Source organism: Heterodontus francisci, chromosome 5, assembly GCF_036365525.1.
Source record: "Heterodontus francisci isolate sHetFra1 chromosome 5, sHetFra1.hap1, whole genome shotgun sequence".
NCBI lineage: Eukaryota > Metazoa > Chordata > Chondrichthyes > Heterodontiformes > Heterodontidae > Heterodontus > Heterodontus francisci.
In genome coordinates this window covers 199217391-199231836 of record NC_090375.1, presented here as the reverse complement: position 1 = coordinate 199231836, position 14446 = coordinate 199217391, and the positions used below count along the sequence as shown (strand labels likewise).

Sequence of the window (14446 nt, the reverse complement as noted above, 5' to 3'; positions counted from 1 at the left end):
AGACCCGCTTTGAAACTTACAGCGGTTTTCTAGAATGTGATAAAGGGACTATTAGTTTAAACAGTAAGTGAATTATTATATCCATTTATAGAATAAAGACAGATCTGTCATACTGTCTCACTGAGTTAGCAAATCAATTTTATTCATCCCAGCTCAAAAATATTATGCAAATAACATTCTGAAAATACCCAGCACACTTTGAATTAAAAGCTCATGGAAATCTGCACCTGTGGTTTGTGTGTGAACAGCTTGCACAGACTGAGCATGATGGTGTTCGTGCAGGTTCGGTTTTTGCATGGGTTTCCCTTCGCTTTCAGTCACTGTGGTCCCAGTAGGCACAGTAATAGGTCCCAGCGTCATCCTCCTGGATATTCCACATGAGCAGGGTGCAGGATTTAGTTTTGGATTCTTTTTTAGCTAAAATGTCTTTGTCGGTCATATCCTTCAAAGTCTCAGATGGATTCTTAAAATATAGCATGCGTTGCAGCCCTTGACCCGGGATCTGCCGGTACCAGTGGATAACGGCATCTTCGAAATTTGTCCCTTCAACCTTACAGTAAAACCGTGCAGTTTTCGTCGGAGCTCTGGTCATCGAAAATGGGGACTGTGTCAAGGTTTGTGCAACAGATTTCCCTGCAAGAGAGAAGAATAGAAATCAATTAGAATATTTTACAAAGCGGAGGCGAGAGATTAATAAAAATAATCAGTTAGAACCTAAAATACTGACCGAGGAAGGTGATGAGTAAAATCACAGAACTGATCCAGGTTTACAAATACTTGTACTGGGACGCTGAGATACCGGAAATTGTCAATCAGTTTCACGCATTGCTGAATTTCCATGTGGTCTCAAGGGTGACGTTTCCATTTGGTGGCTGTGACGTTTCATCTTGTTATTCACTATTTCATTAAAACAGGCTTTCATCTCAACCACGCTGCCCTGGAGTCCATTCCAAGCGTTGATCACACGCTGGGTGACCAGCTTTCTGATCTCGCCCGAGAGTTTCCTTCTACATGGTTGGCTCGTGTTTCCTTGTCCTATTGCTAAAGTTTAAATGAAAGTAACATTACACATCTACCTCTTCCATTCCGGTAACAATCTTACACACCTTTAAGAACTTCTCTCAGACACTTTCTCACCAGAACCAATCAATCTTCGTCCAGAACTCAAACTCCTGAAAACAGGACCAACGTCTTCACACCTCTCTGTACTGCCTCCAGCACATTGTCTCCTGTGTCTCTGGACGACAAGAGGTGGAAACGTTATTCAATGTGATCTGCCCAGAGCCCTGTATAGTATATATATTACCTCTTTGTCTTATACAACTCTATTTCTCTCTGTCTCTCTTCTCTTTCTATTTTGTTCTCTCTCCTCTCTGTTTCTCTCTTTCATTCTCACTAGTACTCTCTATTTTTCTCTTTCTCTATCTGTCTCTCTCACTTTCTATCTTTCACTCTCTCTCTCGGTATTTCTTTCTCTCCTCTCCTTTCTTTTAAATTGAGACCGTATTTACCCTCTGAGGTGAGTGCAAATTAATACACGGCCCTGTACAAAGAACGCAAAGACGTTTTCCCGGTGTCCTGACCAATATTTATTCCTCAACCAACGGCACTAAAACTTTTTTTTTGCTATTTAGCCTATTGCTGTATAAGGGATCTTGTTATGTGCAAATTTGTTGTTGCATATACAAGGATTGCAACACTTGAATAACAGTGAAAACTTTGGGAAGTCTCGAGTTCCTGAAAGATGCTAAGTAAATGTAAGTTATTTCTTCTTTCTATCCTTTAATCTGCCCTAGCTAGTCAGACTATCCAGATCCACAGTTAAAGCGGAACAGATCATTCAAACGCTTCAAAGTCATAAATGAATCAGCCTCACATCCGCTAAAAGAAGTATAAAGCCGCCTGGCCCACGAAGCCCAATCCTTCTAAAAACTATATAAAACCTGCTCTGTAATCTGCTCGATCAAGTCTGTCCCGTGCTGAGGAAATGTTCTGCTAAGTTTCACTCTGCTGTCCAAAGTTAAATTAAATAAACCTTCTGAAGATCTACCCAGCTTTCTATCCTGCATTGTTCACTGCTAAGCCCTCGCCTTTGCCAGTATAACCATTAACGCCATTCCAGCAGCTCGGAAACCACCCATTTCAAACAGCAGGTGCTCATCTACATCTGTGTTCATCTTCAGATTTTAGTTTTTGCTCCGATACACTATCAATCAGACAATAAAGAACATGTTTGAAAGACTATATGTACAATTTCCAAATGATAGCAGGCAGAGTAAAAGCTGCTTCGCTCTTTGTTCTCGTCAGAACAACCACTTGGCTCTGACATCCCTGGTCCAAATCCCGCAATTGCCCCGATGCCCCACACAAGTGGAAGCGTTTTCTTCCGAACCACTTATACCCACTTGCAGGCTGATTCAATTTCCCAGATAGTGGTGGTACAGTGACCGATGCAACAAGCTCAATATCACATCAGCCATTCACGCACCCAGCGAGAAGAGCCATAATGGAAGCAGGCCTTGGAACAGGTAAGTGCGGTCGGAGCTCGCAGGGGTCAAGCAGACAGGCACTAGCGAGGGCAGGGGAGCTGTTCCAGCCGGGGCAGGCAGCCCGTGCTGCTTGAGGTGTCCCTGCATATTGCACAGGGTTCCTGAACACGTCAAAGAACAAAGAACAAAGAAAATTACAGCACAGGAACAGGCCCTTCGGCCCTCCTGCGCCGATCCAGATCCTGTATCTAAACATGTCGCCTATTTTCTAAGGGTCTGTATCTCTTTGCTTCCTGCCCATTCATGTATCTGTCTAGCTACATCTTAAAAGACGCTATCGTGCCCGCGTCTACCACCTCCGCTGGCAATGCGTTCCAAGCACCCACCACCCTCTGCGTAAAGAACTTTCCACGCATATCCCCCCTAAACATTTCCCCTCTCACTTTGAACTCGTGACCCCTTGTAATTGAATCCCCCACTCTGGGAAAAAGCTTCCTGCTTTCCAGCCAGTCTATACCTCTCATGATTTTGTACGCCTCAATCAGGTCCCCCCTCAACCTCCGTCTTTCTAATGAAAATAATCCTAATCTACTCAACCTCTCTTCATAGCTAGCGCCCTCCATACCAGGCAACATCCTGGTGAACCTCCTCTGCACCCTCTCCAAAGCATCTACATCCTTTTGGTAATGTGGCGACCAGAACTGCACGCAGTATTCCAAATGTGGCCGAACCAAAGTCTTATACAACTGTAACATGACCTGCCAACCCTTGTACTCAATACCCCGTCCGATGAAGGAAAGCATGCCATATGCCTTCTTGACCACTCTGTTGACCTGCGTTGCCACCTTCAGGGAACAATGGACCTGAACACCCAAATCTCTCTGTACATCAATTTTCCCCAGGACTTTTCCATTTACTATATAGTTCACTCTTGAATTGGGTCTTCCAAAATGCATCACCTCGCATTTGCCCTGATTGAACTCCATCTGCCATTTCTCTGCCCAACTCTCCAATCTATCTATATTCTGCTGGATTCTTTGACAGTCCCCTTCAGTATCTGCTACTCCACCAATCTTAGTGTCGTCTGCAAACTTGCTAATCAGACCACCTATACTTTCCTCCAAATCATTTATGTATATCACAAACAACAGTGGTCCCAGCACGGATCCCTGTGGAACACCACTGGTCACACGTCTCCATTTTGAGAAACTCCCTTCCACTGCTACTCTCTGTCTCCTGTTGCCCAGCCAGTTCTTTACCCATCTAGCTAGTAAACCCTGGACCCCATGCGACTTCACTTTCTCCATCAGCCTACCATGGGGAACCTTATCAAAATCCTTACTGAAATCCATGTATATGACATCTACAGCCCTTCCCTCATCAATCAACTTTGTCACTTCCTCAAAGAATTCTATTAAGTTGGTAAGACATGACCTTCCCTGGACAAAACCATGTTGCCTATCACTGATACGCCCATTTTCTTCCAAATGGGAATAGATCCTATCCCTCAGTATCTTCTCCAGCAGCTTCCCCACCACTGACGTCAGGCTCACCGGTCTATAATTACCTAGATTTTCCCTGCTACCCTTCTTAAACAAGGGGACAACATTAGCAATTCGGTCGCCACAGCCTGCAAAGAGGCTGCCAGGTGAAGTGCCAATCCCTCACTGGTTAGCAAATATACAATTGGAAAGAGAGGAAACTTGATTCAGAAGGCAGGGAAAGAGAGATAGAAAGGGAGAGACAGGAGAGAGAAAAAGCAAGGGAAGAGAGAGAGAGAAAATTTCGGAATTGAGAGAGAGAAAGTCATTTCCAGAAGGAACAGGATGAAAGAGAGCTGAGGCGGCTTGAGTTAACCAAGGGGACGACAGAGTAATCCCAATGAAAATATGGAGCATAGTAATTTGGGGCTGTGTACTGAGTTTTTTAAATTTCCCCAACTGATTCCAAAATTTAATGAGGGTGATGTGGAAGCACTTTTTGTATCTTTTTCAAGACAGTTAAAATGGCTGGCTGAGAGTTCAACTTTCCTGCTGCAAAGTCAGCTCACAGAAAAAAGCCCATGAGGTTGATACCCTATTGTCAGATGAGAGTTCATCAAAATATGAACTGACTAAAAATGCTATCCTCGGGCATATGAGATAGTACCGGAAGCCGACCACCAGAAGTTCCAAACACTCAGGCAACAAGCTGATCAAACTTACTTGGAGTTTGAGAGAAATAAGCAGTTGGCTTTTGATCAGTGTTTCAGGGCTCTTAAAGTGTAGCCCAGCTATGAAAACGTCAGAGAGGTAATTCTCCTCGAGGAATTTAAAAACTCTCTCCCACTCCCCATAAAGACCCACGTGGAGGAACAAAAGGTACATAGACCGAGGCCAACCGCAGTTCTGGCTGATGCATTTGCTGTGATATACAAGTCAGTTCCTCAGGGGAAAGCCTTTCACAGTCACCCCCACAAATCTGAAAAGGACAAAGGTGGGAAGGTGATAGGAACCCAAACAGTCCTGGGTGAAAAAGAAAATTTGGACACACAGGGGACCCTCCTCCAGCCAAAAAGGATAGTGTTCCAAGTAGGAGTGAAACCTGGAGGCCTGTGTTTCCATTGTAATGATACAGTTCATCTAAGAGCTGACTGCTAGAAACTACGGGGAAAGCCTGAGGGTTAATCAGGGCACACCCACTCTGTGAAGGAGAAGGGACCCTGATGGAAAGCGCAGCAAACCAAGCTGTGCCTTTGACTGCAGCAGTAGTAAGACCCAGAAAACATTCTGCTGGGGAGCAGGATAATTTAATACGATCCCTGAAAGTTATCAGGATTTTGTATCTAAATGGAGAGCAACCCCATACCCCGTGAGTGGGGCAAATCAGCCCATAGTAATCCTCAGGGATACAGGGGGCACGAGATCCTTTTTGATAGGAAAAGGTCTGACCTTTCCCCCAGAGAGTGCAGAAAATACCAAAGTGTTAGTGAACGGTATTGGAGGGCACTGTACACCCATACCTTTACACTGGGTACACTTGGAGTGCGACCTAGTTTCGGGACCAGTGACTGTAGGGATTATTCCGAGTTTACCTGTGGATGGGGTTGACCTGCTCCTAGATAATGATCTGGCAGGGGCGAAGGTGGTAACTTCCCAGTAGTGAAGAGAGACTGAAGGAGGTCAGAGAAAAAGGGCAGTGGAAGGAAACAGTCCCCTGCAGTTCCCCTGAATGTGTAGTGAATTGGGCCATGACCAAACCTGCTCACCCAGAGGAGACTGAATTGGCTCTGCAGACAGATGACCATGCTGTCTGTCGGTCTGAAATTTTCTTTGGAAAGTTTAAGGACCCAGACAATGGATTAAATGGATCTTCCCTACCTTAGGCTCAGCAAGCCAACTCAGTATCGAGAGAGTTAGCACAGGCTGCCCAGACTGAAATTGAAGCAGAGGGAGTCCTTGATTGCTACTATTTAAAGAATGAGGTACTGATGAGGAAGTGGATTTCTCCTCACAGACCTGAGGACAAAGAGTGGACAGTGCTTCACCTGTTAGTGGTGCCGCAGAGGTACCGGAGGGAAATATTAAGAATGGCGCATGAGGCTGTACATGTCGGTATACAAAAAACCAAAGCCCGCATAAGACAGCATTTGACAAGCAAAAACTCCACAAAGGTGTGGTGGAGTACTGTAGGATAGCCACATGTACCAGGTTGAGGGAAAACCTCAACCCACAGTGAAATCTATACCCCTAATTCCTGTACTGGCATTTGGAGGACCAGCCTGCTGGTGAATTGTATGGGACCCCTGTCAAGAATAAAAGGGGACAAACAAGCCCAGGGCTGGCTAAACGTTAGAGACGAAAGGGGAAAAGGGACCAAGAGGGCAGGTTAAAGGAGGTCCAGGAGGAATCCCAAATGAAAGACCCTACTGTCCGGTCAGCCAACCCCGAATTGTTGGAAAAATAAGGCCCCACATCCTCCTATGTAAATGCAGACACCGGAAGCACCCCACCAGGGTTGCTAACAGCATTTGCAGAAACCTGCAGGGGCAAGGAATGTCCTCAAGAAGGCAGAGAACAGTGAGGGTGATGCCTTCCCTAGTCGAAGTGCCCCAGGGGAGTGCAGTAGAATCTGGACAAATACCTGCATGTAGGAATGTCCCAGAGGACAATGAGATTAACAAAGAATCAATCACCACAGTCAGGAACCCACAATACCCTAAAGAGGAAGGTACTTGCATGACTCATCAGAGCACCGAAAGGGAGATCAGAGTGGATCCGCCCACTGCCGCCTTCCATGATCAAAGCTCCAAACCCGGGCTAATTAAATCTAACCATCACCCTGCAGACCCCAACAGGAACAAACACACCCTAGAAAATCAAGGAAATGCGCAAACTTCAAACCTTCCCAAAAATCGCCTGTTTATTGGGATGCTCATTCCCAACGTATTGCAGACTGATAGTGAAGAAACTTTAAACCACTTGAGCAACACATAACTATCTTAGATCTACATCAAGGACAAAGGGGCAGTCCAAAGGAGTACTGCTACAAGGAAAGACAGGCTGAAACAATTTTAAGGTTTCTGAATGAATGAGAATGAATGAGAGAAATGCATGTGTGTTTTCCTGTACTTTCTCTTCCTTATATATAAGGAGAAAGAGGGTAACTGGAGAAAGGATTGGCCCACTAAAGGACAAAGGAGGAATGTTATGCTTGGACTCAGAGAAAATGGGTGAGATTCTAAACGAGTACTTTGCATCGGTATTCACCGAGGAGAGGGACATGACGGATGTTGAGGTTAGGAACAGATGATTGATTACTCTAGGTCAAGTCGGCATAAGGAGGGAGGAAGTGTTGGGTATTCTAAAGGGCATTAAGGTGGACAAGTCCCCAGGTCCGGATGGGACCTATCCCAGGTTTCTGAGGGAAGCGAGAGAGGAAATAGCTGGGGCCTTAACAGATATCTTTGCAGCATCCTTAAGCACGGGTGAGGTCCCGGAGGACTGGAGAATTGCTAATGTTGTCCCCTTGTTTAAGAAGGGTAGCAGGGATAATCCAGGTAATTATAGACCGGTGAGCCTGACGTCAGTGGTAGGGAAGCTTCTGGAGAAGATACTGAGGGATAGGATCTATTCCCATTTGGAAGAAAATGGGCTCATCAGTGATAGGCAACATGGTTTTGTGCAGGGAAGGTCATGTCTTACCAACTTAATAGAATTCTTTGAGGAAGTGACAAAGTTGATTGATGAGGGAAGGGCTGTCGATGTCATAGACATGGACTTCAGTAAGGCGTTTGATAAGGTTCCCCATGGCAGGCTGATGGAGAAAGTGAAGGCGCTTGGGGTCCAAGGTGTACTAGCTAGATGGATAAAGAACTGGCTGGGCAACAGGAGACAGAGAGTAGCAGTAGAAGGGAGTTTCTCAAAATGGAGACGTGTGACCAGTGGTGTTCCACAGGGATCCGTGCTGGGACCACTGTTGTTTGTGATATACATTAATGATTTGGAGGAAAGTATAGGTGGACTGATTAGCAAGTTTGCAGACGACACTAAGATTGGTGGAGTAGCAGATAGTGAAGGGGACTGTCAGAGAATACAGCAGAATATAGATAGATTGGAGAGTTGGGCAGAGAAATGGCAGATGGAGTTCAATCAGGGCAAATGCGAGGTGATGCATTTTGGAAGATCCAATTCAAGAGTGAACTATTCTGTAAATGGAAAAGTCCTGGGGAAAATTGATGTCCAGAGAGATTTGGGTGTTCAGGTCCACTGTTCCCTGAAGGTGGCAGCGCAGGTAAATAGAGTGGTCAAGAAGGCATACGGCATGCTTTCCTTCATCGGACGGGGTATTGAGTACAAGAGTTGGCAGGTCATGTTACAGTTGTATAGGACTTTGGTTCGGCCACATTTGGAATACTGCGTACAGTTCTGGTCGCCACATTATCAAAAGGATGTGGATGCTTTGGAGAGGGTGCAGAGGAGGTTCACCAGGATGTTGCCTGGTATGGAGGGCGCTAGCTATGAAGAGAGGTTGAGTAGATTAGGATTATTTTCATTAGAAAGACGGAGGTTGAGGGGGGACCTGATTGAGGTGTACAAAATCATGAGAGGTATAGACAGGGTGGATAGCAAGAGGCTTTTTCCCAGAGTGGGGGTTTCAATTACTAGAGGACACGAGTTCAAAGTGAAAGGGGAAAAGTTTAGGGGGGATATGCGTGGAAAGTTCTTTACGCAGAGGGTGGTGGGCACCTGGAACGCACTGCCAGCGGAGGTGGTAGATGCGGGCACGATGGAGTCTTTTAAGATGTATCTAGACAGATACATGAATGGGCAGGAAGAAAAGAGATACAGAACCTTAGAAAATAGGCGACATGTTTAGAGAGAGGATCTGGATCGGCGCAGGCTTGGAGGGCCGAAGGGCCTGTTCCTGTGCTGTAATTATCTTTGTTCTTTGTTCTTTGTTCTAATTTATAATGAAATGCTCCCACTAATGTCACATTTCATTCGGCGAGAGGTGGAGGTGTGACGAAACCACTCTTACCAAATGCAAACGTATCAATTTTATCACATGGAACACTATTTGCACTTTTACTGGACATTGAACAAATCTTGTTTAAAAAGACCACAGAGCTGGATGGCTGAAAACATGGCTGCACATTTGCATTCTGAGAGACAGTTGAATAGAAAGACAATGGGAGTGCTCCCTGATTCAGTTAGTGAGTGGCTTTTGTCAATCGTGATGATCCAAAAACATTGAGAGCCATTGTCTGTGTAAGACCCAGCACTCCACTCCATCCCCTCCCCCACTCAGTGTGTCTCGTAAGCTTTGAAGAATCAACAACACTCACAGACAATGCAGTTTCAAACAAACAGCTGGTAACATGACTGGCCTGCCAGCTAACCTGGGAAATGACTGAATTGTGCCTCACAAAAAGTTTTGGGGCAGACTGCAACTTAATTTCAAGAAGAAAGCACCCCTCTCTCTCTCTCCCTCTCTCCAGCAAAGTTCCAGGGACCCACGGAAGCAGCTTAAGAGGACTTCTTCAGTCTTTTGGTGCCAGGGAAATAAGCTTGAAAGTGTGCACTGGGCCCCAGCAAGAACTGCAGGACTCAACTCCAATCATGGTCTTTACATCCAAACCAAAGACAGTAACTATATTCTATTTACTACTCCACACCCACCCCCCACTTAATTCTTTCTCCTCCTCTGTACTCATTTTTGTGTGTGTATTGCGTATGCTTACTAGTGTGATTGTGTCGCGTAATTTTATTAACTTTAACTGAGTTAGAGTGTTAAGGTTAATAAACTTTAAATTTAAACCCTGTTCTGGCCAAACCAAGAAAGGGCCAAGAGCGGAGTCTGAGACCCTTTCCTCACCCGGTCGTAACAAATGTTATCAATTACAAGAAGGAATGAAGAGTCATTCTTCTCAGCTGAGAATTTGACTGAGATTCCAGGGTCCAACACTGCTCCTCTTTAGCGATAGCAGATTGTTCTTCTAGGCACCTGGTTTGTTTGCTGCTGGTACCAGTGAATAGTTTCAGTGGCTTGTGTCACACATTGTATTTTGACCATTGTAGTCTTAGGCTTGATATCAGAAACTGCATCAATGCCTCGGCTAAATATTCACCTGCAAAGAAAACACAGAAAAGTCATATAGTTTTGAAGGATAGGCAGAAATCAGAGTCGATAGAGTAAAATTGTTCCCATTGGCGGAAGTGTCGACAACCAGCAAACAACAATTTAAGGCGAGTGGCAAAAGAACCCAACATGACATGAGGAAAAGCATTTTTCACGCAGTGTGTGGTTCGGATCTGGAATACAGTGCCTGAGAGTGTGCTGGAGGCAGATTCAATCGCGGCTTTCAAAAGAGAATTGGATAAACACCTGAAGGGGAAAAAATGCAGGGCAACAGGGAAAGGGTGAGGGAGGACTAGGTGAGTTGCTCTTGCATAGAGTCAGCACGTACACGACAGGTTGAATGGCCTCCTTCTGTGCTGCAACCATTCCATGATTGTAACTGATTCCTGGCACACTTACTGGAGGAAAGCATCAGCACAATAACCAACCAGTGGAACAACATGGTACAGCAATGAAGATTAGGTTGCACTTGCTCTGTTCAACCAGATTCTTAAACAGGAAATGACTCGCAACTCGGATGCAGTCGGAGTGAAGCGGTTCCACTTCCTGGTGGTACCGTGATCTGTTCAGGATCTGGATCATTGCTTCGCCGCTGTTTACTCAATGGTTAAGCGTTTTTCCATTGTTATACAGGAGGTGAGAGCCGCAGTGGGTCAAACCTATTGTAAACTACAGAAGGTGCACCTTTTATACAAAATTGAAAGAATTAAATTACTGCCTCGCTCTTGTTTTTCACTCCCATTAATGCAGGTTTGTAATCATTATTGGCTCCAACAATTCGCTTTTAATCGTTTCGCGCTCTCATATGACTGGAGTTCTTACTGTCCTGTCTTGCTGACTGTATTTATTTGTCATTCCCCCCGTTTCACACTTTCGCTTTTTTCTCACTTTCCGTCCTTCATATTTTCTTCAACCCCGCTCTCTAACACGACATAGAAACCCGGCGATTATTTTCAGTTTCTAAAAATTTGGTCATTGACAGTGTAGAAATTTCGTGGGTTCAAGACGCACATCAGAGACTTGAACATTGAATCTAAGATGACACTCACTGTGCAGTAATGAGGGAGTGCTGCACTGTGGGAGGTGCCGTCTTTTAGATGAGACCTAAACTGAGGCCCTGCCTGCCCTGTCACGTGGATGTAAAAGATCCCATGGCACTATTTGAAGAAGACCAGGGGAGTTCTCTCCGGTATCCTGGCCAATATTTATCCCTCAACCAACGTCACTAAAATAGATTATTCATCCATTGCTGTTTGCAGGAGCTTGCTGTGAGCAAATTGACAGCCACTTTTCCTAATTACAACAGATCTCAACTTGAAAAGGTACTTCGTTGGCTGTAAAGCACTTTGGGACGTCCTGAGATGAAAAGGTGCGATATAAATGTAAATTCTTTGTCGGCAGGAGGGTGGGCCTCTAACAGTTGTGCTCCACAATCCACACAACAAATGGGAGTCTCTGGCTGTCATCTTTGGTAATGGTAGCCCATGTACCTAAGTTGACCCATAGGTCAAGATCAGGTGTTCGCCTGGGTCTCGAGTTACTTTCACCTCATGATCTGTGTGGTGAGAAAGCAAGTTAATGGGGTTTCCTGCCTTTTTTAATGTGAATCCATTCCTGTAAATGAGCTGACCATGACATGTTGGAGTTTAGGGACTGATGATTCCATGTATAGGTGACAGAGTCACTGAGTGTTACAGCATTGAAGGGGCCATTCGGCCCATCATGCCTGTGCTGGCTATTTTGAAAAAACGATCCAATTAATCCGACTGCCTTGCTCTTTCCACATAACCCTGCAAACGTTTCCTTTTCAAACGTTTATCCCATTTCCTTTTGAAAGTTACTATGGATCACCACCACTAAGGTAGTGTGTCCAATCTCGACATCTCAATCCAACTAAAACAAAATCTCATCACCCCTCTGCTTCTTATCCAATTCAATCCGTGTACACTGGTTAGTGACTCTCCTGGCAGTGGAAATAATTTCTCCTTATTTATTTTATCAAGACCTTTCAGTCCTGATGGACTTCATCCGAGGGTGTTAAATGAATTGGCTACTGAGATAGTTGATGTGTTAGTTTTAATTTTCCAAAATTCACTAGATTTGTGGAAGGTTCCGTTAGATTGGAAAATAGCAAGTGTAACTCCTTTGTTCAAAAAGGGAGGGAGATAGCAAGCAGGAAACTACAGGCTTGTTAACATCTGTCTTAGGGAAAATGTTAGAAGCTATTATGAAAGACGTTATAGCTGGGCATTTAGATAAATTCAAGGTAATCAGGCAGTGTCAACATGGTTTTGTGAAAGGGAAGTCATGTTTCACCAATTTATTGGAGTTATTTGAGGGAGTTTCATGTGCTGTGGATACAGGGGAACCGGTGGATGTACTGTACTTAGATTTCCAGAATGCAATTGATAAGGTGCCACATCAAAGGTTATTGCGGAAAATAAAAACTCATGGTGTAGTGGATAACATATTGGCATGGATAGAAGATTAGCTAGCTCACAGGAAGCAGAGAGTAGGCATAAATGGATTATTTTTTAGTTGGCAAGATGTAACGAGTGCTGTGTCACAGGGATCTGTGCTGGGGGCGCAATTTTTTACAATTTATGTAAATGACTTAGATGAAGGGACCAAAGGTATGGTTGCTATATTTGCTGATGACACAAAGATAGGTAGGGATGTAAGTTGTGAAGAAGATATAAGAGGGCTACAAAGGGATATAGATAAGTTAAGTGAGTGGGCAAAGACCTGGCAAATGGAGTATAATGTGGGAAAGTGCGAAATTGTCCACTTTGGCAGGAAGAATAGAAAAGAAGCCAGTTATCTAAATGGTGAGAGATTGCAGAACTCTGTGATGCAGAGGGATTTGGGTGTCCTAGTCCATGAATTGCAAAAGGTCAGTACTAATGTACAGCACGTAATTAGGAAAACTAATAGCATATTGTTACTTATCGCAAAGGGAATTGAATACAAAAGCAGAGAGGTTATGCTTCAGCTATACAGGGCATTGCTGAGACCATATCTGGAGTATTGTGTACAGTACTGGTCTCCTTATTTAAGGAACAATGTAAATGCATTGGAGGCAGCAGAGAGAAGGTTTATTAGGCTAATACCTGGAATGGTCAGGCTGTCTTACGAGGAAAGATTGGATGGGATAGGCTTGTATCTTTTGGAATTTAGAAGAGTAACGGGCGACTTGATTGAAACACATAAGATCCTGAGGGGTCTTGATATGTTGAATGTGGTAAGGATGATGCCCCTTGTGGCAGAATCTAGAAACAGGGGTCACTGTTTAAAAATAAGGGGTCAGCCATTTAAGAAGAGATAAGGGTTGTGAGTGTTTGGAATTCTCTTCCTCAAAAGGAGGTGGAAGCAGAGTCTTTGGATATTTTTAAGGCAGAGGTAGATAGATTCTTGATCAGCAAGTGGATGGAAGGTTATCGGGGGTAGGTGGAAATGTGGAGTTATCAGTTCAGCCATGAACCTATTGAATGAGGGGGAAGGCTCGAAGGGCTGAGTGTCTGCTCCTTCTCCTAATGCGGATGTTCGTGTGTTCATAATTTTGAACAACTCTATTAAATCTCCTCTTAACTTTTTCTGCTCAAGAGAAAACAGCTCCAGCTATTCTAATCTCTCCACCGAACTGAGATTCCTCATCCATGGTACTACTCCAGTGTATCCTACTCCAGTGGTATCCTTCCTATAGAACTGTGCCCAGAATTGGACACAATAGACATAGTCAGTGATTTATAAAGGTTTCATACAACTTCCCTGCTTTTTATTCTATGCCTCTGTTAAAAAAAAGCCCGGAATCCCCTCTCCTACTTCATGTGAAGTTTGTCCGCGATGCCGGCTTTACTGCTCCAACGCGACCAGAGCTGGCTGAGTCTCCCAGTGGAAACAACACCTCCTCTCCGCGCAGGCCTGTTCCATCCCGCGGGTTTACACTGCTCCGGTCGCCGGTGAGCGAATATCTCACACACTGGAAATCGGTTCTGAAAGACCAACTCTTTACTCGAACCCGCCCTCAGGAGAACCTCAATGCAACACCGACAGAGCAGGTCCATCTTTACCAAGGACCGCGAGCTCCCTATTAAGTCATCTTTGGGTTTTTAACGCCATGTCCGGCACTTCAGAAGAAGCAAATAGATCAAAATGATCGAGTCTTGGCTGGTATCGCAGCACTTGGCAATTCTTGGGTTTGGGCAGAAAAAGCGAAGAGACAAATCCAGCTGCGGTGTCGCTGCTGCTTAGCCAGATTAGGCGAGGAGTGTGTGGGTTATTCTGATAGTTAAAGCTCGAGTGCTTCAGGGTTTTTGCACAGAGTTTGTCTTTCTGTT

General features: G+C 44.7%; 1 gene segment (V, D, J or C); it reads right to left on the bottom strand.

The window, feature by feature from the left end:
• Positions 1-313: 313 nt before the first annotated feature.
• On the bottom strand, positions 314-748 carry LOC137370323 (probable non-functional T cell receptor gamma variable 10). The segment is given in 2 exon segments: positions 314-633; positions 728-748. A coding segment is annotated over 1 exon segment (279 nt).
• Between the last annotated feature and the right edge of the window lie 13698 nt (positions 749-14446).